The following is a 24,070-nucleotide window of genomic DNA, read 5'->3' as shown; positions in this document are numbered from 1 at the left end:
GAATATCAGTGTTGAGCGTGCTCAGCTATAGCACGTGTTAGATACAGAGTAAACCTCATTCTACACTGTCCCATCAAACACTCCCAGGGCACGTGCAGCACGGGTTACATACAGAGTAAAAGTCCATCAAAATTGCCTCAGTATCACACTGGGTGACCAACTGCTTTCTGTGTGCAGACTTGTTTCTGACCTTTCATAGTAGTAGGATAGTGGACATGGAGATTTATTCTAAGTTTGTGCTGTGCTATAGCCTGCCTGGGATGCTGACAAAAGGTGCCAAAAGTGGAAAAGTGTTCCGTTCCCCAGCATGGAGATCCCCTATCTCGAACACAGGAACAGAAGTAGGCCATTCAGCCCCTCAAGCCTGTTCCGCATTCAATTAGATCTTGGCTGATCTGTACCTCAATTCCATTTACCCGTCTTTGCTCCATATTCTTTAAAAACTAACAAAAATCTATCACTCTCAGTCTTGAAAATTTCAATTGTCCCAACATCCACAGCCTTTTGTGGTTAAGAATTCCAGATTTCTACTACCCTTTGTGTGGAAAAAGTGCTTCCTAATTTCCCTCCTAGATGGCCTAGCTGTCCTCATAATTTAAGCCTTTTAGCACTGGTATCATTTTGGTAAATCTGCACTGAAACCTCTCTAGGGCCAATATATCCTTCCTGAGGTGTGGTGCCCAGAACTGAATGCAATGTGAAGAACACAGAAATATTATAATGAAAACTAAGGAGGGCTGCGATACCTGTGGGTTGCTGGTATTGGAAGCATCGTCACTGGGGAGGTTCTCCTGATAGCTACTGTCATCCAGGACATTAGAGAGACTGGAGCTTTTCCATGTCCGAATCCCTGGGAACGGTTTGAAATTCTCCAGAGGAGACGGCGTTTCGGATGTGCTGACTGGAGTCAGATTTCCACTCTCCACAGTGGTGAAGGAACTGCCGCTTCCCATTTCCATTCCCAGATCAAAGGATGGGAGAGTGAAAGGCGACAAGGGATGGTAGAAAACATCTTCGGAGATGTCGGATGGAATGGTTTCATTCGAGCCCGGGATGTCTATCGTATTGGTGGAGGAGTGGCTAGTGCGGTCCAAGGAGTCGAATGACTTAAAGTTCAAGGAGTCGTAGGACTTCATCTTGCTGGACGGGAAGCTAGGAGACATGGAAAGATCAGAAAATCCTTCTGAAATGTCTTCGTTGAGATCCATGTTGAACGGGAGGAAGACCTCAGAATCCTGGAAGTCTGGTTGGCTATTTATGCGATTGATCAGCTCTTTGCCTTGTTCTTGGCTGAGGTCTTGGCTCTGATCAGAGTTCTTAATTAGGTCCATTGAGTAGCTATTGAACGAGCTTGATAGACTGGCCTCGCGAGATTCGTACGATTCTTTGACATAGAGTTTGGTCAAATTGTCCTGCCATCCAGACTCTTTTGACAACTGCCGAACAATGTCTAGCTGAGAGTAAATCAGATGGAAAAGCTAGAAAAAAATTGATAGATAGTTTAGAACGTAAATAAGCAGATAGCAAAGTCCAGTGCAAGTATAGGTCAATCAGCCCAACAAGCCTGCTCCATATAGAGTCCATGTATGATATTATCATAACATCCCTCCCTGCCATTCCCTACCATCGACTGTTGATGCCTTATTCAAGGAACACTTGTTCCTTCCCCTACCTCCCCTGAAAAGAAAACCAAACAGTACTGTTAATGTCTGTATAACCTACAAATTGACTTCTCAACACATCAATGTGGCTTGTTTCAAGGTGTCAATTAACCTCAAATCGTTTCGTCTATGGCAGTCTGTTCCAGATCCACTGTCCTATGATGGTGGTGGTACTGGTTGAGGGGGGGGGGTGCTAGAAACCATTGTCATCCCCAACCTGGTCGAGGCTGTCAACTTTATACGACCATCTTCGAGACCTATGGCCATTTGGGTATGGTAATGTGATGGTTCGGGCTTTGGAATAGCAACCCAGAAGTTGTTAAACTCATCGCTCCTGTGCTCGCTGACCTACATTGGCCCCCGGTCCATGAATGCCTCGATTTTAAAATACTCATCCTTGTGTTCAAATTCCTCCATGGCCTCGCCCCACCCTATCTCTATAACCTCCTCCAGCACTGTAACCCTCTGAGAACTCCATGTTCCTCCAATTCTGGCCTCTTTTGCATCCCCCACTTCCTTCACCCCACCACTGGCAGCCGTGCCTTCAGCCGTGTAGGCACTAAGCTTTGGAATTCCCTCCCCAAACCTCTTTGTCTCTTCACCTCTCTCTCCTCCTTTAACAGGCTGCTTAAAACCTACCTCTTTGACCAAATGTTTGGTCACCTGACCTAATGTCTCCTTCTTCGGCTCGGAGTTAATTTTTGTCCGATTATGCTCCTGTGAGGTGCTTTGGGACGTTTTATTATATTAAGGGCACTATATTAATGCAAGTTGTTGTCAGTGCAAATCTCTCCATGGCAAGTTATGAAATTGAATTTGGCTGGTACCTGATAAAAAGTGACCATGAAAGCTGCTGGACTGTGTTCAAAACCCAAAGGTTTCATTAATGCCCTTCCATCCCTATCCAGTCTTTGCTCTTAATGCCCTCTGAAGACGCCTAGCATGCCACTCAGGATAACTGGGGATGGGCAATAAATACCAGCCTTGCCAGCGTCACCCACATCCCGAGAACAAATACATTAAAAATATTTCCTTGTTATTTCAACCTTATCTATTCCTTTCATTAATAATGAACTGTATTACTTCTGAGAATAAACAGACAAAATATTATTCATTTATTTTTAATGCATCCTTCTCTCCCCAAATTTTCTACCGTTTGCTCTTAAAGGCAGCCACTCATCCTGGGCTACATTTCCACGGGCACTGATAGTTACTGGAGACAAGGAAGGCTTGATCCCTAGTCTCTGCTGGGTTAATGAATAACTGCCCTCAAGAGATGGTGCCCCTTGGGATTTGGATTCACAACATCTGGGTTGATCATATTATACCACTATTATGGATTCATGAGTCAAAAATGAACACACTGTGTGTTGCTGGGTATAACAATCCTGTATACAGAACAACTCACTGCTGGGTATAATGCTCCTGTCTATATAACACACCATGTACATCAGTCCTGTGTATACCCAATAACAGAGCATAACATTCTGTGTAAAGTTATATAATAATCGAGGATGTTGTATTTCTGATATTTCACTTGCCTTTCGGCAGACGTCCAGTCGCACGGTCAGGTCTGCTCTGTGAGACAGATACACCACGGCAACCAGGTCCTTGTAATTTGGAACAGGATCTTAAAAGAGAAATGAGGCCAGCATTAAAAAAAAGAGGGGAAATTGAACTTCTTTACCAATGAAAATAGACTTTTGGATGAGATGTTAAACCGTCTGCCCTCTCAGGTGGATGTAAAAGATCCCACGGCATTAATCGAAGTAGAGCAGGGGAGTTCTCCCCAGTGTCCTGGACACTATTTATCCCTCAACCGTCATCACTAACAAATAGATTGGTCATTATCTCATTGCTGTTTGTGGGCTTTTGCTGTGCACAAATTGGCTACTGCGTTTCCTACAATACAACAGTGACTGCAGTTCACAAGGTACTTCAGTGGCTGTAAAGTCCCTATTAAATCCGTTTAACATTTTAAATGACGACTTCAATCTCCTATACTAAAGGGAATACAAACAAAAGGTTATACAACCTGTCCTCATAATCTAACCCTCTAAGCACTGGTATCATTCTGGTGAATCTGGGCAACAACTGTAATCGGTGGCCCGGCAAAAAATTAGCAGGTACAAGAGAGGCCAGGGAAATATAAAAGGAAAATTCGGCTCGAAAAATGGGGATCGGGCAGGAAAGTGAAGTTGAGATCATGATCTGATTGAATGGCGGAGCAGGCTTGAGGGACCACGTCGCCTACCCCTGCTCCTATTTCTTATGGCTCTGCGGACTCCTCTATTCAGGGCTAAAATGGCGATAAGATTGTGTGACTCAGTAGAGAGTTGGGGTAACGTCAGGTACTTACCCGAGCACAGCACCTGCTCTGAGAGGCACCGAATGAGCGACACCGAGGCAGGAAATTCATTCAGGAAGGAGGTCAGACCCTGGTACCCGATATCCTTCAGCTTCAGTCGCAGTTTGCTTCTCTCGTGAACTTTCTCATACTTCAACATCTTGTACATTAGCTGGCCAGGAAACAAAAAAAAGGGAGTCAATTCTTTCCAATCTAGCAGGCTGCCGATTCGCTATCACTATCACTCGCTCTGCGCTACTGCCCAAGGTGACTTCATATTCCCAATGCCTCCAAATCAGGACAAACGATGAAGAAACACAGCCAGGAAATCCCTCTGAGCTGCCCGAGCTCCGTTGGAGTTACTTTATCGGAAGCACAGCAGAAACCCATCGATTACATGAGTGAACGGAGTTTTCGCCACTCCTCCCACGAAGTAACGCCAGCGGAGTGGGAGCAGCTCCAAGCATTGTCCCGGCCATTTAAAAAAAAATATACACATACACATTGGTTAAGAACATAACATAAGAAATAGGAGCAGGAGTAGGCCACATGGCCCCTTGAACCTGCTCCACCATTCAATCAGATCATGGCTGATCTTCGATCTCAACTCCACTTTCCTGCCCGATCTCCATATCCCTTGATTTCCCGAGAGTCTAAAAATCTGTCCATCTCAGCCTTGAATATATTCAATGACTGAGCTTCCACAGCCCTCTTGGGTAGAGAATTCCAAAGATTCACAATCCTCTCTGTGAAGAAATTCCTCCTCATCTCAGTCTTAAATGGCCGACCCCTCATTCTGCACCTATGCCCCCTAATTCTAGACTCTCCAGCCAGGGGAAACAATCTCTCAGCATCTACCCTGTCAAGCCCCCTCATAATCTTCTATGTTTCAATGAGGTCACCTCTCATTCTTCTAAACTCCAGAGAGTATCGGCCCATTCTACTCAACCTCGCCTCATAGGACAACTCTCTCATCCCAGGAATTAATATAGTGAACCTTCGCTGCACTGCCTCTAAGGCAAGTATATCCTTCCTTAGATAAGGAGACCAAAACTGTACACAGTACTCCAGGTGAGGTCTCACCAAAGCCCTGTAACAATTGTAGTAAGACTTCCTTACTTTTGTACTCCAACCCCCTTGCAATAGAGGCCAACATGCCATTTGCTTTCCCAATTGCTTGCTGTACCTGCATGCTAACTTTTTGTGTTTCTCGTACGAGGACACCCAAATCCATCTGAACACCAACATTTAATAGTTTCTCACCATTTAAAAAATATCCTGTTTTTCTATTCTTCCTACCAAAGTGAATAACCTCACATTTCCCCACATTATACTCCATCTGCCACCTTCTTGCCCACTCACTTAACCTGTCTGTATCCCTTTGCAGACTCTTTCTGTCCTCCTCTTGGTTCTTGGATTGCGGGCAGCACTGGCAAGGCAATATTTATTGCCCATCCCTAGTTGCCCTGATGACGTTAATGGGTAATCTGATGGAGGACCCAAGTGGTTTTCATCCCACTGAAATTAAACGGAATGTGATATCAGGCATGTTCCACAATGGGCGGGTGATCTGCTCTGCTCAGGTGAAAAATAGTCCCTAAGAAGTCAACCACGAAGTGTGGGACTGAAGTTCACTGTAGGCCCAGACCGACTAAGGGTGGCTGATTCCCTTCTTTGTACAACATCAGTGAACCAGTTGGGTTTTTAAAAACAATCCGGCAATTTTATGTCATTTTGTTTTCCTGGTGTCAGCCCACAAATTACCAAATTTATTCAGTTCATTTTCACAATTTGATATGGTGGGATTTGAACTCACGACCTCTGAGCTGCAAGCCCAGCACTCATTTAAGAATGGATTGGAAAGGGGAATAAAGGCATATGGGAATAAAGCAGGCATATGGGATTAGGACTACTGCTTGCATGGAGGATAAACACCAACACGGACTGGTTGGGTTGAACGGCTTGTTTTGGTGTTATAATTTCTATTTAATTCTCTAACCACCAGGCTACAGGACCTTATTTTGACATATGGTAAGTGTAGCATGCTTGAGAGGAACGTATGGTTCCTGAAGTTTTCCACCACTGGGGTTTTCCTCGCTTCCTGTTTGGTTCTGTTGTAGACTGATTGATAGTGATTAATTGCTATGATTAGTCAACAACTCCATTATGATTGTATCATGCGATTACCAGGATGGTGGAAGAAAAACTAGATGGAACTTGGTCTTTTCTCGTCTAGCAATTCCTATGTTCCTATTTTAAAGGTAAAGCATATTTTCCGAGGAACAACTCACCCTAAAGATCTTCTCACGCACTTCATCCGAATACTTCTTCTGTAGGATCAGTGAGTAGAACACCTCCACGTTGCCAGAGTCAAACAGCAAGGTATAGAGCTGGTCTCGAGAAGGACCTCCCTTCAACAGATTGAGTAACACGTCCAGAATACCACAGAGCTGAGGAAAAGAGAGAACTTTTATTCTATGAGGCTGAGGACATAAGGAAGCAAAAAAATGAGGAATAGCCATCAATGGGTCATATCACAAACTCTACCCCAAGCATTTGATATCCAAAGGAAAAGACTTGTAATTGTCAGCCTTGGCTCAGTGGTTGCACTCTTGCCTCTGAGTCAGAAGGTCATGGACTCAAGCCCCACTCCAAGACTTGAGCACATAATCCAGGCTGACCCTTCATTGCAGTATTGAGGGAGTGCTGCACTGTCAGAGAATGAGTTGTTAAAATGAAGCTTCCAGGGGCGATTTTGATGTGCAGCGTACAGTGCAATTGTGACATCTGCTGAAGCTGCCAATAGAGGGTCTCAACCATTTTGATGAGCGGGCCTCATTTAAATTTTACAGGCAAGCTGCCCACTTTTCCAGCATTGATAGGCAGCTCACCTATCGGAGGGCGGGAATTCTAGTGGCCCATCTGGCTGATCCAACTTAAAGGGATTAGCCAGAACGATTGGTGAGGGGGCGGCAGAAGGTGAGTAAGTGGGTGGAAGCATTTTTGTGGCACCACAGGAAGAGCTACGATGCTCATCCTGGCCCCAAAAAATACCTCCAAAATGCCATTCAGTACCTGAATTTCAATGGCTTCCCCTTTACGGCTGGCTGGTTTGGCTGCGTTCTGCTATAAGAGGGGCTTATGTTGGGTGTTTAACCACCCAAATTGCATCAGGGTCCTAAGGGGTCATAAATTAATGAGGCATCTGGCTGTTTTTGGCAGGAACCTTGGCCGCCTACTCCAAGGCTTGGACCAAAATAGGAATGAGCGGGAAGATGGCAGTTAACTTTTCAACTGCGACTTTGATCTCGCTACTATCCCATTTCAAGAGGAATTAAAGGATCCCATGGCACTATTTGGCAAAGAGCAGGGAGTCCTGTTGGATTTGCTCAACCAACACCAAGAAAGACAGATTATGAGGAAACATTTTTTTATGCAGCTGTTTTGGAATGCACTGTCTGAAAGGGTGGTGGAAGCAGATTCAGTAGTAACTTTCAAAAGGGAATGAGATAAATACTTGAAGGGAAAAAATTCACAGGGCTATGGGGACAGTGCAGGGGAGTGAGACTAATTGGATAGCTCTTTTGAAGAGCCGGCACAGGCATGATGGGCCAAATGGCCTCCTCCTGTGCTGTACCTACTATGATACTATGATCTTGTAATTCATTCACTTGCAGCTTGTGGAAACTCTTAGGCACGCCCACACCCTTCATCCCACCATCGGTGGCCGTGCCTTCAGCCGTCTAGGCCCTAAGCTCTGGAATTCCATCTCTAAACGTCTGCCTCTCTACCTCTCTCTCATCCTTCAAGACCCTCCTTAAAACATACCTCTTTGACCAAGCTTTTAGTCACCCCTCCTATTGTCTAACTCCTTGGCTTGGTGTCAATTTCCATCTATTACACTTCTGTGAAGCGCCTTGGGGCATTTTCCTACATTAAAGGCACTATATAAATGCAAGTTATTGTTGTTGAGGGAGTCCACAGTTTTGAGATCCTGGTTAAAAAAAAGTTGGCATGCAAGATGAATTGGATGGGTCTCGGAAAGAGCGTGAACTGGGATGGGACTTTACTCATTCCTACAAGCTAACCTCCTCCTATCATGCCTGGGCACTACAAATTCATCTTTAGCCTGGTTGAGCTTGTACATAATAACAAATAGTAAAAAGACAAATTACAAATGGATGGGGGAAGGGACTATGAGTTTCCTCACCAATCTGGTTCCGATATCATTGACAGGTTGACTTGACGTGGGGCCACATGCTTATCTGTCAGTAACTCCTCTGGATGCATTCTGAATACCAGTTGCGCCAAGCTCCTTACCTGATCATCATCGTTCACTGTAGCCATGTAGGAGATGATGTTGTGCAACTCCTCAGCTGAAACTGCCTTGGTGATGAAATCCTTCACCAGGTTGAAAAGCGACAGCTGAACAGTTTTAACATCAGCTGTGGCCTGCTTATCTTTCTGTATGCTGAGAAGAAAGGAGCAAATAATGAAAGTGACGGCAAAGCTGCTCCACCTTTCAAACATGGTAATTCCAACATCGCATTTGGTTTCTTGTAGCTTTGTTTTTATTCAGTACCCTGAATTAGAAGCAACTAATGTTCTTTAGGGAAAGAAACCTGCAGTCCTTGCCCAGTCTGGCCAACTGGTCCTGCCTGTCCAGTCCTTCACCACGGTGGTTGACTCTTAACTACTGCCCTCTGAAGTGGTCCAGCAAGTCACTCAGTTGTACCAAACTGCAAGAAAAGGTACAAGGCGGCGGCCCACTACCAACTAGAGATGGGCAATAAATGCCAGCCTTGCCAATGACGCCTACATCCTGAGAATGGATTTTAAAAAAAAAACTTTGTACAGTTACTCAGTGAGTAACCAGTACCCTGCTGAGTAAATGGTAACTATGTACAGTTACAGAGCAAGTTTTTTTTAATTTTTTTTATTCGTTCACGGGATGTGGGCGTCGCTGGCGAGGCCAACATTTATTGCCCATCCCTAATTGCCCTCGAGAAGGTGGTGGTGAGCCGCCTTCTTGAACCGCTGCAGTCCGTGTGGTGACGGTTCTCCCACAGTGCTGTTAGGAAGGGAGTTCCAGGATTTTGACCCAGCGACGATGAAGGAACGGCGATATAGTTCCAAGTCGGGATGGTGTGTGACTTGGAGGGGAACGTGCAGGTGGTGTTGTTCCCATGTGCCTGCTGCTCTTGTCCTTCTAGGTGGTAGAGGTCGCGGGTTTGGGAGGTGCTGTCGAAGAAGCCTTGGCGAGTTGCTGCAGTGCATCCTGTGGATGGTACACACTGCAGCCACAGTGCGCCGGTGGTGAAGGGAGTGAATGTTTAGGGTGATGGATGGGGTGCCAATCAAGCGGGCTGCTTTATCTTGGATGGTGTCGAGCTTCTTGAGTGTTGTTGAAGCTGCACTCATCCAGGCAAGTGGAGAGTATTCCATCACACTCCTGACTTGTGCCTTGTAGATGGTGGAAAGGCTTTGGGGAGTCAGGAGGTGAGTCACTCGCCGCAGAATACCCAGCCTCTGACCTGCTGTTGTAGCCACAGTATTTATGAGGCTGGCTCAGTTAAGTTTTTGGTCAGTGGTGACCCCCAGGTTGTTGGTGGGGGATTCGGCGATGGTAATGCCGTTGAATGTCAAGGGGAGGTGGTTAGACTTTCTCTTGTTGGAGATGGTCATTGCCTGGCACTTATCTGGCACGAATGTTACTTGCCACTTATGAGCCCAAGCCTGGATGTTGTCCAGGTCTTGCTGCATGCGGGCTCGGACTGCTTCATTATCTGAGGGGTTGCGAATGGAACTGAACACTGTGCAGTCATCAGCGAACATCCCCATTTCTGACCTTATGATGGAGGGAAGGTCATTGATGAAGCAGCTGAAGATGGTTGGGCCTAGGACACTGCCCTGAGGAACTCCTGCAGCAATGCCCTGGGGCTGAGATGATTGGCCTCCAACAGCCACTACCATCTTCCTTTGTGCTAGGTATGACTCCAGCCACTGGAGAGTTTTCCCCCTGATTCCCATTGACTTCAATTTTATGAGGGCTCCTTGGTGCCACACTCGGTCAAATGCTGCCTTGATGTCAAGGGCAGTCACTCTCACCTCACCTCTGGAATTCAGCTCTTTTGTCCATGTTTGGACCAAGGCTGTAATGAGGTCTGGAGCCGAGTGGTCCTGGCGGAACCCAAACTGAGCATCGGTGAGCAGGTTATTGGTGAGTAAGTGCCACTTGATCGCACTGTCGACGACACCTTCCATCACTTTGCTGATGATTGAGAGTAGATTGATGGGGCGGTAATTGGCCGGATTGGATTTGTCCTTCTTTTTGTGGACAGGACATACCTGGGCAATTTTCCACATTGTCGGGTAGATGCCAGTGTTGTAGCTGTACTGGAACAGCTTGGCTAGAGGCGCAGCTAGTTCTGGAGCACAAGTCTTCAGCACTACAGCTGGGATGTTGTCGGGGCCCATAGCCTTTGCTGTATCCAGTGCACTCAGCCGTTCCTTGATATCACGTGGAGTGAATTGAATTGGCCGAAGACTGGCTTCCGTGATGGTGGGGATATCGGGAGGAGGCTGAGATGGATCATCCACTCGGCACTTCTGGCTGAAGATGGTTGCAAACGCTTCAGCCTTGTCTTTTGCACTCACGTGCTGGACTCCGCCATCATTGAGAATGGGGATGTTTGCAGAGCCTCCTCCTCCCGTTAGTTGTTTAATTGTCCACCACCATTCACGACTGGATGTGGCAGGACTGCAGAGCTTTGATCTGATCCGTTGGTTGTGGAATCGCTTAGTTCTGTCTATAGCATGTTGCTTCCGCTGTTTAGCATGCATGTAGTCCTGAGTTGTAGCTTCACCAGGTTGGCACCTCATTTTTAGGTACGCCTGGTGCTGCTCCTGGCATGCTCTTCTACACTCCTCATTGAACCAGGGTTGATCCCCTGGCTTGTTGGTAATGGTAGAGTGAGGAATATGCCGGGCCATGAGGTTACAGATTGTGGTGGAATACAATTCTGCTGCTGCTGATGGCCCACAGCGCCTCATGGATGCCCAGTTTTGAGCTGCTAGATCCGTTCTGAATCTATCCCATTTAGCACGGTGGTAGTGCCACACAACACGTTGGATGGTGTCCTCAGTGCGAAGACGGGACTTCATCTCCACGAGGACTGTGCGGTGGTCACTCCTACCAATACTGTCACGGACAGATGCATTTGCGACAGGGAGATTGGTGAGGACAAGGTCAAGTAAGTTTTTCCCTCGTGTTGGTTCGCTCCCCATCTGCCGCAGGCCCAGTCTAGCAGCTATGTCCTTCAGGACTCGGCCAGCTCGGTCAGTAGTGGTGCTACCGAGCCACTCTTGGTGATGGACATTGAAGTCCCCCACCCAGAGTACATTTTGTGCCCTTGCTACCCTCAGTGCTTCCTCCAAGTGGTGCTCAACATGGAGAAGGACTGATTCATCAGCTGAGGGAGGACGGTAGGTGGTAATCAGCAGGAGGTTTCCTTGCCCATGTTTGACCTGATGCCATGAGATTTCATGGGGTCCAGAGTCAATGTTGAGGACTCCCAGGGCCACTCCCTCCTTACACTTACCCTGCTGAGTTACCAGTAACTTTGTAGTTTCTCAGCAAGTAATCCATATCCTGAATAAACTATAACTCTGTACAATCACACAATAAGCAATCCTTACCCTGCTAAATAAATAGTAACTCCATACAGTAAACAGTGAGTAACCCTTACCCTGCTGAATAACTGGTAACTCGATACAGTAACAGTAAGTAATACCTACCCTGTTGAATAATCAGTAACTGAACAGTAGATATTCACTGCCTTCAACCCAAATGACTCACAGTGACCCTTCCCACTCACCCGTAATGTGTCCGGATGGAGTCCAATACGTACTGCACACCGTACTTCCTTCTGATACGCTGCTTGTGATCTTTGATAATTGTGGATAAGTACTGTATGTGCCCTGTGAATGCAAAGAGAATCAGGCAGTCAACTTTCATCCTACACACATAGCATGTACCTCATTAATCACAAATTACCAAGAACAGGAGTTTTTTGATGTGCAGAGACTTCAGATGAACTTTATAGAAGGCCACCTTCTAATGGCAACTAGGGATGACCTGCTCTTGTGGCCACAGTATGTGTGTGGCTGGTCCAGTTAAGTTTCTGGTCAATGGTGACCCCCCGGATGTTGATGGTGGCGATTTGGCAATGGTAATGCCGTTGAATGTCAAGGGGAGGTGGTCAGACTCTATCTTCTTGGAGATAGTCATTGCCTGGCATTTGTCTGGCACGAATGTTACTTGCCCATCTGGTTCACTAATATCTCTTTAGGGAAGGAAACCTGCTATGCTGTCCTTAACCAGTCTGGCCTATAGGTGATTCCAGCCCCACACCAACATGGTTGACTCTTAACTGCCCTCTAAAGTAGCCTAGGAAGCCACTCAGTTGTATCAATCTTTAATTGGGCAATAGATGCTGGCCTTGCCATCTAACCGTGTTCCAACCCTTTTTCATCCCAGTTTGCAGGCTCTGAACTTCATTTTAACTTTTCTGAAAATCTTTTGAAAGATTGGGGATTTCACATTTTAAATTTGCTCTTCATTTTTATTTTTACCAAACTCAGAAGGGAGGGAAGACTTAGGTTGGGTCAGGTCAGTTCTGGCGGCTTAAAGCATGACCACACACACAGCAGCGGGCCAGAGAAAAGACACAAATTTCAAAGACTTTCTGCTGGTGTAGACTTAGTCAGTACATTTTCTTTTTTTCAGGCTGGACAATTTTCAGTAAGGACTTGATCCGATCCAATCCGATCCGTTCCTCCTCCCCCTCCCCCTCCCCTCCCCCCGACCACGCCTTCTCTCGCATGCAAACAGATCAGGTTTCATGGAACAGCAAAAGGTTTTCCAAATAAAACGTGAAGCATTACCCAGTCGAACGGCAAAGTCGCTGTGGCTCCAGATGCGGAAGTCGAAGAGCAGGTACTGGTACATGTAATGGAGTAGAAGGTTATTGCCTTCTCTAGCTGCCTGCTCCATCAGGAACTGACAGGCCATGAGTACATTCATATCCACTCTGTGGCTCGGAACCTATGTCAAAGAAAGAACTTGCATTTATATAGCGCCTTTCACGACTTCAGGACAACCCAAAAAGCTTTACAGCCAGCAAAGTACTTCTAAAGCGCAGTCGCTGTTGTAATGTAGGAAACATGGCAGCCAATTTGCGCACAGCAAGGTCCCACAAACAAATAATCTATTTTTAGTGCTGTTTGATCATCTGTTTTTAGTGATGTTGGTCGAGGGATAAATATTGGACAGGACACCGGGGAGAACTCCTCCGCTCTTCTTCGAATAGTGTCATGGGATCTTTCACGTCTATCTGAAAGGACAGACTGGGCCTCGGTTTAACATCTCATATGTACTGCACTGAGGTATCAGCCGAGATTTTATACTCAAGTCTCTGGAGAGGAACTTGAACCCATGACCTTCCGACTCAGAGGAGAGAGTGCTACCACTGAGCCATGGCTGGCACCTATATATAAAGATACATTCCAGTGAGAAAGAAAGACTTCAGGGGAAGGACGTACCATCCGTGGCTAACTAAGGAAGTTAAAGACAGTGTCGAATTGAAAGAAAAAGCAGACAATTCCACGAAAATTAGTGGCAGGTCAGAAGGTTGGACAGAATATAAAAACAACAAAGAATGACTAAAAGAATAATGAGGGAGAAATTTCGAGTATGAGAGAAAGCTAGCTAGAAATATATAAGAGTTTCTACAGGTATTTAAAAAGGAAAAGAGTAAGTAAAGTGAGCATTGGTCCTCTCGAGAGTGAATCTGGGGAATTAATAATGGAGAATAAGGAAATGGCGGATGAATTGAACAGATATTTTGCGTCTGTCTTCATTGTCGAGGATACAAATAACATGCCAGAAATAATTGTGAATCAAGAGGTGAAAGGGAGGGAGGAACTTAAAACATTTACAATCAGGGAAAGGATTTTGAAAAAAATATTAGAACTAAAAGCTGACAAGTCCCCAGGTCCTGATGGACTTCATCCTAGGGTCTTAAAAGAAGTGGCTGCAGAGATAGTAGATGCATTGGTATTAGGTTTTCCAAAATTCCCTAGATTCTGGAAGGGTCCCATCAGATTGGGAAATAGCGAATATAACTCCTCTATTCAAGAAAGGAGGGAGACAGAAAGCAGGAAACTATATGCCAGTGTTAGCTTAACATCTGTCATAGGGAAAATGCTAGAATCTATTATTAAGGAGTTTATAGCAAGGCACTTTAGAAAATCTCAATGCAATCAGGCAGAGTCAACGTGGCTTTGTGAAAGGGAAATCATGTTTGACTAATTTATTAGAGTTCTTTGAGGAAGTAACAAGCAATGTGGATAAAGGGGATTCTGTGGATGTGGTGTACTTGGATTTCCAGAAGGCTTTTGACAAGGTGCCACTTCAAAGACTACTACACAAAATAAGAGCTCATGGTGTAGGGGGTAACATATAAGCATAAAGGATTGGTTCGCTAACAGGAAACAGAGAGTAGGCATAAATGGGTCATTTTCAGGTTGGCAAGATGTAACGAGTGGAGTGCCACAGAGATCAGTGCTTGGGCCCCAACTATTTACAATCTATATCAATGACTTGGATGAAGGGACTGAATGTATGGTTGCTAAATTTGCTGATGACACAAAGGTAGGTAGGAAAGTAAGTTGTGAAGAGGACATAAGGAGTCTGCAAAGGGATATAGATAGGTTAAGTAAGTGGGCAAAAATTTGGCAGATGGAGTATAATATGGGAAAATGTGAACTTATCCACTTTGGCAGGAGGAAAAGAAAAGCAGAATATTATTTAAATGGAGAGGGATTGCAGAACTCTGAAGTACATAGGGATCTGGGTGTCCTCGTACATGAATCACAAAAAGTTAGCATTCAGATACAGCAAGTGATTAGGAAGGCAAATGGAATGTTGTCATTTATTGCAAGGGGAATGGAATATAAAAGCAGAGATGTTTTGCTACAATTTTACAGGGTATTGGTGAGATCACATCTAGAATACTGTGTGCAGTTTTGGTCTCCTTATTTAAGAAAGGATATAACTGCTTTGGAGGCAGTTCAGAGAAGGTTCACTCGACTGATTCCTGGGATGAGGGGGTTATCTTATGGGGAAAGGTTGGACAAGTCGGGCCTGTATACATTGGAGTTCAGAAGAATGAGAGGTGATCTTATTGAAACATATAAGATCCTAAGGGGCCTAAAAGGGGTAGATGCTGAGAGGATGTTTCCCCTGGTGGGAGAGACTAGAACTAGGGGCCACAGTTTTAAAATAAGGGGTCTCCCATTTAAGATGGAGGTGAGGAGAAATGTTTTCTCTCAGAGGGTCGTAAGTCTGTGGAACTCCCTTCCCCAGAGGGCGGTGGAGGCAGGTCATTGAATATTTTTAAGGCTGAGTTAGATAGATTCCTGATTAACAAGGGAGTCAAAGGTTATAGTAGGTAGACGGGAATGTAGGGTTGAGATCGCAATCAGATCAGCCATGATCTAATCAAATGGCAGAGTAGGCTCGAGGGGCCAAATGGCCTACTCCTGCTCTTAATTCTTATGTTCGTATGTAGGAAACACAGAGTGGTTGTTAAGACTATGAATTTTGTACTAATATACAGACAAAAAAGCTGTAGTCCTGTGCCTGTATTAATAATGAGTCAAAAAGGCTTGCAGATTTATTAAAGATTAAATGTTTCACGTACTCACGACTAGCACCTATGATCACTAAGGATGCTTTGCCACAGAAGATATGCACATTACAGCTCAACCCTCCAGAATGCTCTCTTTTTTATCTCCCAACCTATGGTTACCATCTCCCTTGATTAATACAGTTTCTAAACTGTGCTAATCCACAAGCATCTGCATTCCACAACCATTTACCCTCCTTCAGTACCAGTCCTTATTAAGCTGTCCCTAGGCGTATTAAACATTATGTTCTCAAAGTTGCATGGAGAAATAGACGATTGGGTTCCCAAGCCAGGAAAAGAGAACAGAGTCTCCAGTTGGGGTTGATAAAGCACAATTAAATGTAAACATGTGCCAACTGGCCTTAAAGAACGCTATAGCAACCTTTTGATCAGCTATTGCACAGTTAGTTGCTTTTGCAGCCTTTAATTCTACGATTTAACTACAGATCTTAATATAAGTGATCCTTTTGCGTAAAATGGATTTCTTAATCTCTCAGTGGTGAGGGAGGAAGAGGGAAAGAACGATGTTATGCAATGAATGACAGATCTTGATCAGCTAGCATTGCAGTTCAGTATCATGAATCTGCTGGGAGATCCTTTCAAGGTCGGGAATTCAAAAGAAAAGATGAACTGTGAAACTGAGAAGGAGGAAAAGGGTGTGCATGCCTGTCTACACGGACTCATCAGTACTCATATCTAGATCTATATTACTACATCTTGGCAAAAGAACCAGGGTGCAGGTGAGGAGAAATTTTTTCTACACAGCGATTTATGATGATCTGGAATGCACTCCATGAAGGGGTGGTGGAAGCAGATTCAATAGTAATTTTTGAAAGGGAAATGGATATATACTTGAAAAGGAAAAAACTGCAGGGCTATGGGGAAAGAACAGGGGAGTGGGACTAATTGGATAGCTCTTTCAAAGAGCCGGTACAGGCACAATGGGCTGAATGGCCTCATTTTGTACTGTAAGATTCCACGATCTCCCCCCTTAAAGCATTACCCTGTGCCCATTGTGCTGTGCCGGCTGTTTAGTAGAGCAACCTAAAACTAACCCCACTGCTGCACTCACTCCCCACATCCTTCTGTCCTCCTCTGCTTATCCAATTTTCCCTTAAAAGGTGCAGTGGTTTCTGCCTCATCCACTGTCCTCATTCCTTTAGTGAGAGTTTTAAACTGATGACCAGACATCAATGACTCCCCAACCAGAGGAAATAATCTTTCCCAAATCACTTTTTATAATTTTAAAAACCTCAATTAAATCTCCTCTTAGCCTTCCCTGCTCCTTGGAAATAACAACTAGTGTCTTTAACACAGAAAAACATTCTAAGGCATTTCACAGAGGTGTAATCAGACAAAAATGGATGCCCAGCCAAAGGAAGAGATATTAGGAGAAGTGACCAAAAGAGTGGTTATAGAGGTGGGTTTTAAGAAGAGCCTTAAAAGGAGGCAGAGGTGGAGACAAAATGGTTTAGGGAGTGAATTTCAGAGTGTGGGGCTTCGACAGTTGAAGGCCTGGCCATCAATGGTAAGGCGAAGGGGAGGAATGCACAAGAGGCCGGAGTTGAAGGAATGGATAGTTCGGAAGGGAGGGGTTATAGGGTAGGGCTGGAGGAGGTTACAGAAATGGGGGGGGGTGGGGGTGGAGAACAAGGCCAACATGAGGATGGAAATTTTAAATATGAGGCGTTGGAAGGACTGGGAGCCAATGTCGGTCAGTGAGCACAGGGCTGATGGTGCAAGACTTGGTGAAGGTTGGGAAAAGGGCAGCAGAGTTTTGGATAGAAGTAGACGGTCTTCCATCCAAGGGGATATGAGGTCAGTAGCTCAGCTCAGGGTTGAATAGGGCACTGAGGTTGTGAACAGTCTGGTTCAGCTTGAGACAGCAGCTGCGGAGGGGGATGGAATCGATGCCTAGGGAACGGAGTTTGTGGTGGGGGCCGAAGATAATGGATTCAGGCTTCCCAATGTTTAACTGGAGGAAACTGCGGCTCATCCAAGACTTGATATTGGACAAGCAGTCTCACAACACAGTGGAGGGGTCAACAGAAGTGATGGAGATGTAGGGCTGGGTGTTGTCAGCGTACATGTGGAAGCTGACCCCCGTGTCTGCATGATGTCACCAAGGGACAGCATGTGGATGAGAAGAGGAGGGGGCCAAGGATAGATCCTTGGGAGATTTCAGAGGTAACGGTGTGGGGGCAGGAAGAGAGTCATTGCTGGAGATGCTCTGGCTACGATTGTGTAGGTAAGAGTGGAACCAAGCGAGGACAGTCCCATTGAGCTGGACAATGGAGGAGCGGCGTTGGAGGAGGATGGTGTGGTCTACCACACCAAAGGCTGCAGACAGGCTGAGAAGGAGGAGGAGGGATAGTTTACCACGGTCACAGTCACATGGATGTCATTTGTGACGATAGTTCGGGCCATTTCAGTGCTGTGGCGGGGGCGGAAACCTGATTGGATTCAAACATGGAGTTGCGGGAAAGATGGGCACGGATTTGGGAGGCGACATGTTCAAGGACTTTGGAGAGGAACAGGAGGTTGCAGATGGGGTGGTAGTTTGAAAGGACAGTAGGATTAAGGGTGGGTGATAAATATTTTGAAAGGGAGTGGGGGGAAGTACTTGAGCAGTGGGAACCATTTACAATGTCAGATAATATGGGTCCAGGAAGTTAAGTTGGGTGGTCAGCAGTTTAGTGGGAATGGGATCAAGGTCTCATGGACAAGTTGAGTTTGGAGAGGGAATGTAGAGTGATGGGGGAGAAACTGGGAGGGCATGTGGGTTCAGGGCTAGGATAAGGGGAAGCCTAGCGAGTGATTTGGCTTGGGCAAGGGGAAGTGGGGGGGGGGGGAAGCAGCAGAGGCAGCTCAACAGATGGTCTCAATCTTGGTGATAAAGAAGTCCATGAGCTCTTCATACTTGTTGTTGAAGGAGAGGGTGGAGGGGGCAGAGGAGAGGGGTTTAAGGAGACAGTTGATAGAGGAGAAAAGAAGCCTGGGGTTATCTTTGCTCTCCAGGATGATCCTGGAGTAGTGCGCAGTTTTGGCATAACACATGTCTCTCCTTATAACTATAGTTTCCCCCTCCCTGGCATCATCCTGGTGAATTTATGCTGTATACTCTCCATGGCCTTAATGTCCCCTCTATAACGGGGTACTGAAAACGACAGCCTAGCCTTTGTATAAATTCCGCATTAGCTGTTAATCTCTAACGTCTTCCAGTTCTGATAAAAGATCATCGACCTGAAACGTTAACTCACTTTCTTTCTCCACAGATGCCACCTGACCTGCTGAGTGTTTCCCAGCATTTTCTGTTTTGAATTTAGATTTCCAGCATCCGCAGTATTTTGCTTTTGCATAAATTCCACGTTATTTCTTTACTCTAGTAGTCTGTGCGTCTAAGGTGATTTAAGAATAATTACTCCAGCCCTAATTGGGCAGGAATTATTACCCACCAAGTTTTGGTTAAAACTAACAAGTTTAGTGAAAATATTTACTCCAAGATAACGACATCTGACAAAACAACCTTGTTAAGTTTAATGAAATTCATTAACTGTCATGATAACTCATTAAGTTTAATTAAACCTTATTAACTGCAAAGGAAGTCACACCCTTCACAACCGTTTGAAGTTTACCACTGATTTCCTTTTCTGTGATGTTGCTCTCACAGGGACATCCGCTTCCGTCCCCAGCTTCCTTCAGAGGGAACATTAACTTTTTTTTTAACAAAATGTAATACTGCAAGATGGGTGGCAATTTAAACAAGTTCAGGCTGTGTGGCTCAAACTACTCCAATCAAATGCCAACAGGGCATCACCTTTTAAAGAAAAATTTGCTTTTGTGTTAATTTTGTGCTCATCAAAGTGAGGAATATCTTCCTTTATACTGTCCCATCAAACAATCCAAGGGCAGGTACAGCACAAGTTAGATACAAAGTAAAGTTCCCTCTACACTGTCCCATCAAACAGTCCCAGGGCAGGTATAGTACGGGTTAGATACAGAGTAAAGCTCCCGCTACGGTGTCCCAAAAATGTGTCTCAGTTCCAACTTGAGTGTGCAGATTCACCAGAATGATACTGGGGCTTAGAGGGATAAATTATGAATTCCCTTGAGTATAGAAAATTGAGGGGTGAACTGATCAACATGTTTAAAATGTCAAATGGAGTATTTCCTTTGATGGGGGAAATCAAGAATGAGGTGACATAATCTTCAAATTAGAGTTAGGCCATTTAGGAGGGAAATCAGGAAGCATTTGTTTACACAAAGGGTAGTAGAAATCTGGAATTTGCTGCCCCAGAAGGCGGTGGATGCTGGGTCAATTGAAAATTTCAAGATTGAGATCAACAGATTTTTGTTAGTTAAGGGATATGGAGCAAAGACAGTAAATGTTGTTGAGGTACAGATCACCCTTTATCTGAATGAATGGTGGAGCAGGCTCGAGAGGCTGAATGGCCTACTCCTGTTCCAACCTCAGAAGAATGCCCCTCACTGTGACCCAAAGATGAAAGGCCAGCATCTAACCCACTGCAACACCCAGTCCTTATTTTAAAAAAATGTAAACCATCGCGTTAACCTTGTGCCAATCTGGAACCTTTGCAGAGGTGTTCCCAAATGCAGCGCTTGGAGGTGTGGAGCAGGGAAGCCTTACCTTTTGTAGCAGGGCGCCTATGACAGCTGGGCCATTGCACTGGATGAGATTCTCCTGGTTTATGGGATGGTTTTGGATCAAGTTCTTAACCAGTAGTAAGAATGCGGCTACGCTATTCCTCTCCAATTTGCTCTCTATAAAAAGATCACAGGACAGTTAGAGTGAAGGCGGCCTATTGGATCTCGTCCTTGCAGTATACCAACTTCACCATCTCCCCATCACAGCCTCGACCAGTATTTATCAGAGTTCACATTTAATGGCGCAAAGCTCCTTTCGCTAGGAGACTATAATTGGGTATTTGAATGCAGAGATCCACAGGTTCCGTAGGATTTTCCAGATGTTTATGGATGCAAAATCATTGGAAAGACCTGACACTTGTGCCTGAATTCCTGATGGATGCTCCCAGCGGGTGAAACTCAGTGCCAGAAACTGGAGGGGGCTTGAACACAACCTTCTGAATGAAACTAAGCCAAGCTGACACTCAAAAAAAAAAAATCAGGGACTTCTGCTTAACAACAAATTGCGTTTATATAGCACCCAAAATATCCCAAGGTGCTTCACATGAGCGTAATCAGGCAAAAAATCAACACTGGGCCAAAGAAGGAGACATTAGGAGAGATAAGGTAGGTTTTAAGAAGCATCTTAAAGGAGGAGAGAGAGTTGGAGAAGCAGAGAGATTTAGGGACGGATTTCCAGAGCTTAGAGCCTAGATGGCTGAAGGTACGGTCGCCAATGGTGGGGTGAAGGAAGTGGGAGATGGGCAAGAGGCCGAGTTGGAAAAACGCAGAGTTCTTGGATGGTTGAAGGGGTGGAGGAGGTTACAGAGATAGGGAGGGGTGAGGTCATGCTCATTTTTTAAAAATTTAAAATCCTTTGCTTTCCCTTTTGTTTTGTTTCCTCCCCTACTCTGAGGGCACAGACTTCTGCTGGGCTACGATCTCCAAGCCGTTTCTCATGAGTAAGCTTAGAGGGTGCCAGGTTACGCAGCCGTCCTCACCTGACATCCACATGCATGCATTACCAGCAAGAGTCAACGGAAAGCAATCAAGAACAGTAAACATAGAAACATGGAAAATAGGAGCAAGAGCAGGCCATTCGGCCCTTCGGGCCTGCTCCGTCATTCAAAATGATCATGGCTGATCGTCTAACTCTTTATCCTGTTCCTGCTTTTTCCCCATATCCCTTTAGCATTAAGAAATATATCTATCTCCTTCTTGAATACAACTGATAACTTGGCCTCCACTGCCTTCTGTGGTAGAGAATTCCACAGGTTCACCATCCTCTGAGTGAAGAAATTTCTCCTCATCTCGTTTCTAAATGGCATACCCCATATCCTGAGACTGTGACCCCTTGTTCTGGAATCCCTAGCCATCGGGAACATCCTCCCTGCATCTAGTCTGCTGAGTCCTGTTAGAATTTTATATGTTTTAATGAGATCACCTCTCATTCTTCTAAACTCTAGTGAATATAGGCCTAGTCGACCCAATCTCTCCTCATACGTCAGTCCTGCCATCCCAGGAATCAGTCTGGTAAACCTTCGTTGCACTCCCTCCATGGCAAGGACATCCTTCCTCAGATAAGGAGAACAAAACTGCACACAATACTCCAGATGTGGTCTCACCAAGGCCCTGTATAACTGCAGTAAGACATCCCTGCTCCTGTACTCAAATCCTCTTGCAATGAATGCCAACATACCATTCGCCTTCCTAACTGCTTGCAGCACCTGAATGCTCGCTTTCAGCGACAAGTGTACAAGGACATCCAGGTCTCGTTGCACCTCCCCTTTTCCCAATCTACCACTGTGGCACAGTGGTTAATAACTAGTAATCTAGAAAACATGAGTTTAAATTCCACCATGGCAGTTTGAGAAACTGAATTTAGTTTATTAAAAAAATCTGGAAATAAAAAGCTGGTATCAGTAAAAGTGACCATGATGCTGTTGGATTGTCGTAAAAACCCAATTGGTTCACTAATGTCCGATACGAAAGGAAACCTCCCATCCTTACCCGGTCTGGCCTATATGTAACTCCAGTCCCATACAAAATATGGTTGACTCTTAACTGCCCTCTGAAGTGGCCTAGCAAGCTACTCAGTTGTATCAAACCGCTGTTCAACAAGAAGGCTCACCACCACCTTCTCAGGGCAACTAACTCAGTTGTGATGAGGCCAATCATACGGCAACCCAACTAACTTAGTTAGATCTGGGATTGAACTTGGGTTCTTCAGGTCTATATGGTTTGTTACCATACACTGTGAGGGATTTTCCTTTCTTTCTGATTGCAGAAGGTGTTCAACACCAGGGAGACCAGCCAGATACAGGGAACTGATCTACTGTACGTCCTTAGCCATCTCGTGGGGAAGACATGACACTTTCTCGTAGCCCTTGCCAAGTGCTGACCTTTCTCACCTGTTACTTGTCACCACGGCCAAGATCAGGCCGCACCGTGGGAACAGCTCTTACGTTCTCTGATGCAACATCTTGGAGAACTGATGCACAAGGCAGCTGCTCGTCCTGGTTCTCTTCTTGCATGTGTCACTTGCCACACCTACTGCTGTTTCACAAACCCAACTTAAAGCACGATGGGACACCCTCGGCCCAACCAGCGTAAATGCAGCTCTCTGATTGGCCGAGAGGAGGTACGTGCTGTGGGGTGTGTCAGTATTCTCTTTCATTCCCCCACCCACTCCCCCTTCATTTTCTGCTGACGGCGTTAGAGCACAATAACCCTCTGGAACTCTTGCACCCAACAGTGAGTGTTGAGAAGCTAATTGGCCACAGGGAGCATCACAGTTGAGCCGGATGCTATTCTCACCTGGCACCCACACACATTTGCTTTCCAGCGGGAGTTATTGGACAATGAGGAGAAGCAGGGACGTGGGCCGATTTTCCTCTGCCCGAACCCAAGGGAACTGAGGCCAATTGTTACAGCTGAGACCAGCTAATGCAGCAGATTTGGTATCCTTCTGGTGTCTGTGGCTTAATGCACAGGGCAGTGCAATTCACAGCACACCTCTCCAAATTTTCCCTATGTTGAAATCAGGACTCCGCATCATCTCCTAATCTAACTCATTGACCCCAAGACCTCAAAACTCCCTGGCGGTAATTTTCACCATATCCACTTGAACAGTAATCCGGCGGAGTGGATCACCCTCCCATTATAGGACCGGCCAGATTTTCATTTCTGCCAGTTAGCTGCAGAATTGGTGTTAGTGAAAATTACCCCCAGTCCTTCCTGTTGAACCCCACCTCCCCCTCCCAATGAAATGCACTGGGTTTACCTGAAGACTTTCCCAGGGGGAGGAGCATCCCCTGCAGGTTCTGCGAAGAAGTCAGTTCTGGTCCCACCAGGTCAGTCGTCTCTTGGTTCTCCTCTGAATCGTCACTCTTGGATGCAACTTGTTCCAGCAGCAGTAGGAGGGTGCCCATCCCCCCCATACAGCTGATCACATCCTGAAAGGCAAATAATAATTTATCAATGAATACAGGAGTAAATTGCCTTCACGTATCGCCCATATTTGGTTGATGAATAAAGTTTTTTGATATAAAAGTGGCAATGGACTTGAAAGAGCATTCAGAGATTTGCTCCACAGCATCACCTACAGTCAGAGCCTGCAACTGCATTGTTACAAGCAACTGTTTACTTACTGTCCAAGCACCGGCCGT

General features: G+C 45.5%; 1 protein-coding gene across 1 annotated transcript in view; it reads right to left on the bottom strand.

Moving 5' to 3' along the window:
• nbeal2 (neurobeachin-like 2) overlaps window positions 1-24,070 on the bottom strand; it is a 257,591-nt gene that overhangs the window by 80,114 nt on the left and 153,407 nt on the right. The window contains exons 19-27 of the mRNA XM_067978873.1: window positions 23,686-23,857; window positions 20,407-20,540; window positions 12,955-13,114; window positions 11,886-11,988; window positions 8,329-8,479; window positions 6,300-6,458; window positions 4,021-4,180; window positions 3,203-3,291; window positions 747-1,478 (exon numbers count right to left, since the gene is read on the bottom strand). Coding sequence (XP_067834974.1) covers window positions 747-1,478; window positions 3,203-3,291; window positions 4,021-4,180; window positions 6,300-6,458; window positions 8,329-8,479; window positions 11,886-11,988; window positions 12,955-13,114; window positions 20,407-20,540; window positions 23,686-23,857 — 1,860 coding nt within the window. The remainder of the gene's footprint in view (window positions 1-746; window positions 1,479-3,202; window positions 3,292-4,020; window positions 4,181-6,299; window positions 6,459-8,328; window positions 8,480-11,885; window positions 11,989-12,954; window positions 13,115-20,406; window positions 20,541-23,685; window positions 23,858-24,070) is intronic.

The sequence above is a fragment of the Heptranchias perlo genome, chromosome 3 (genome assembly GCF_035084215.1).
Source record: "Heptranchias perlo isolate sHepPer1 chromosome 3, sHepPer1.hap1, whole genome shotgun sequence".
In the NCBI taxonomy this organism is placed as follows: Eukaryota; Metazoa; Chordata; class Chondrichthyes; order Hexanchiformes; family Hexanchidae; genus Heptranchias; species Heptranchias perlo.
The sequence above is the reverse complement of the archived record's forward strand: the minus strand, read 5'-3'. Positions and strand labels throughout refer to the sequence as shown.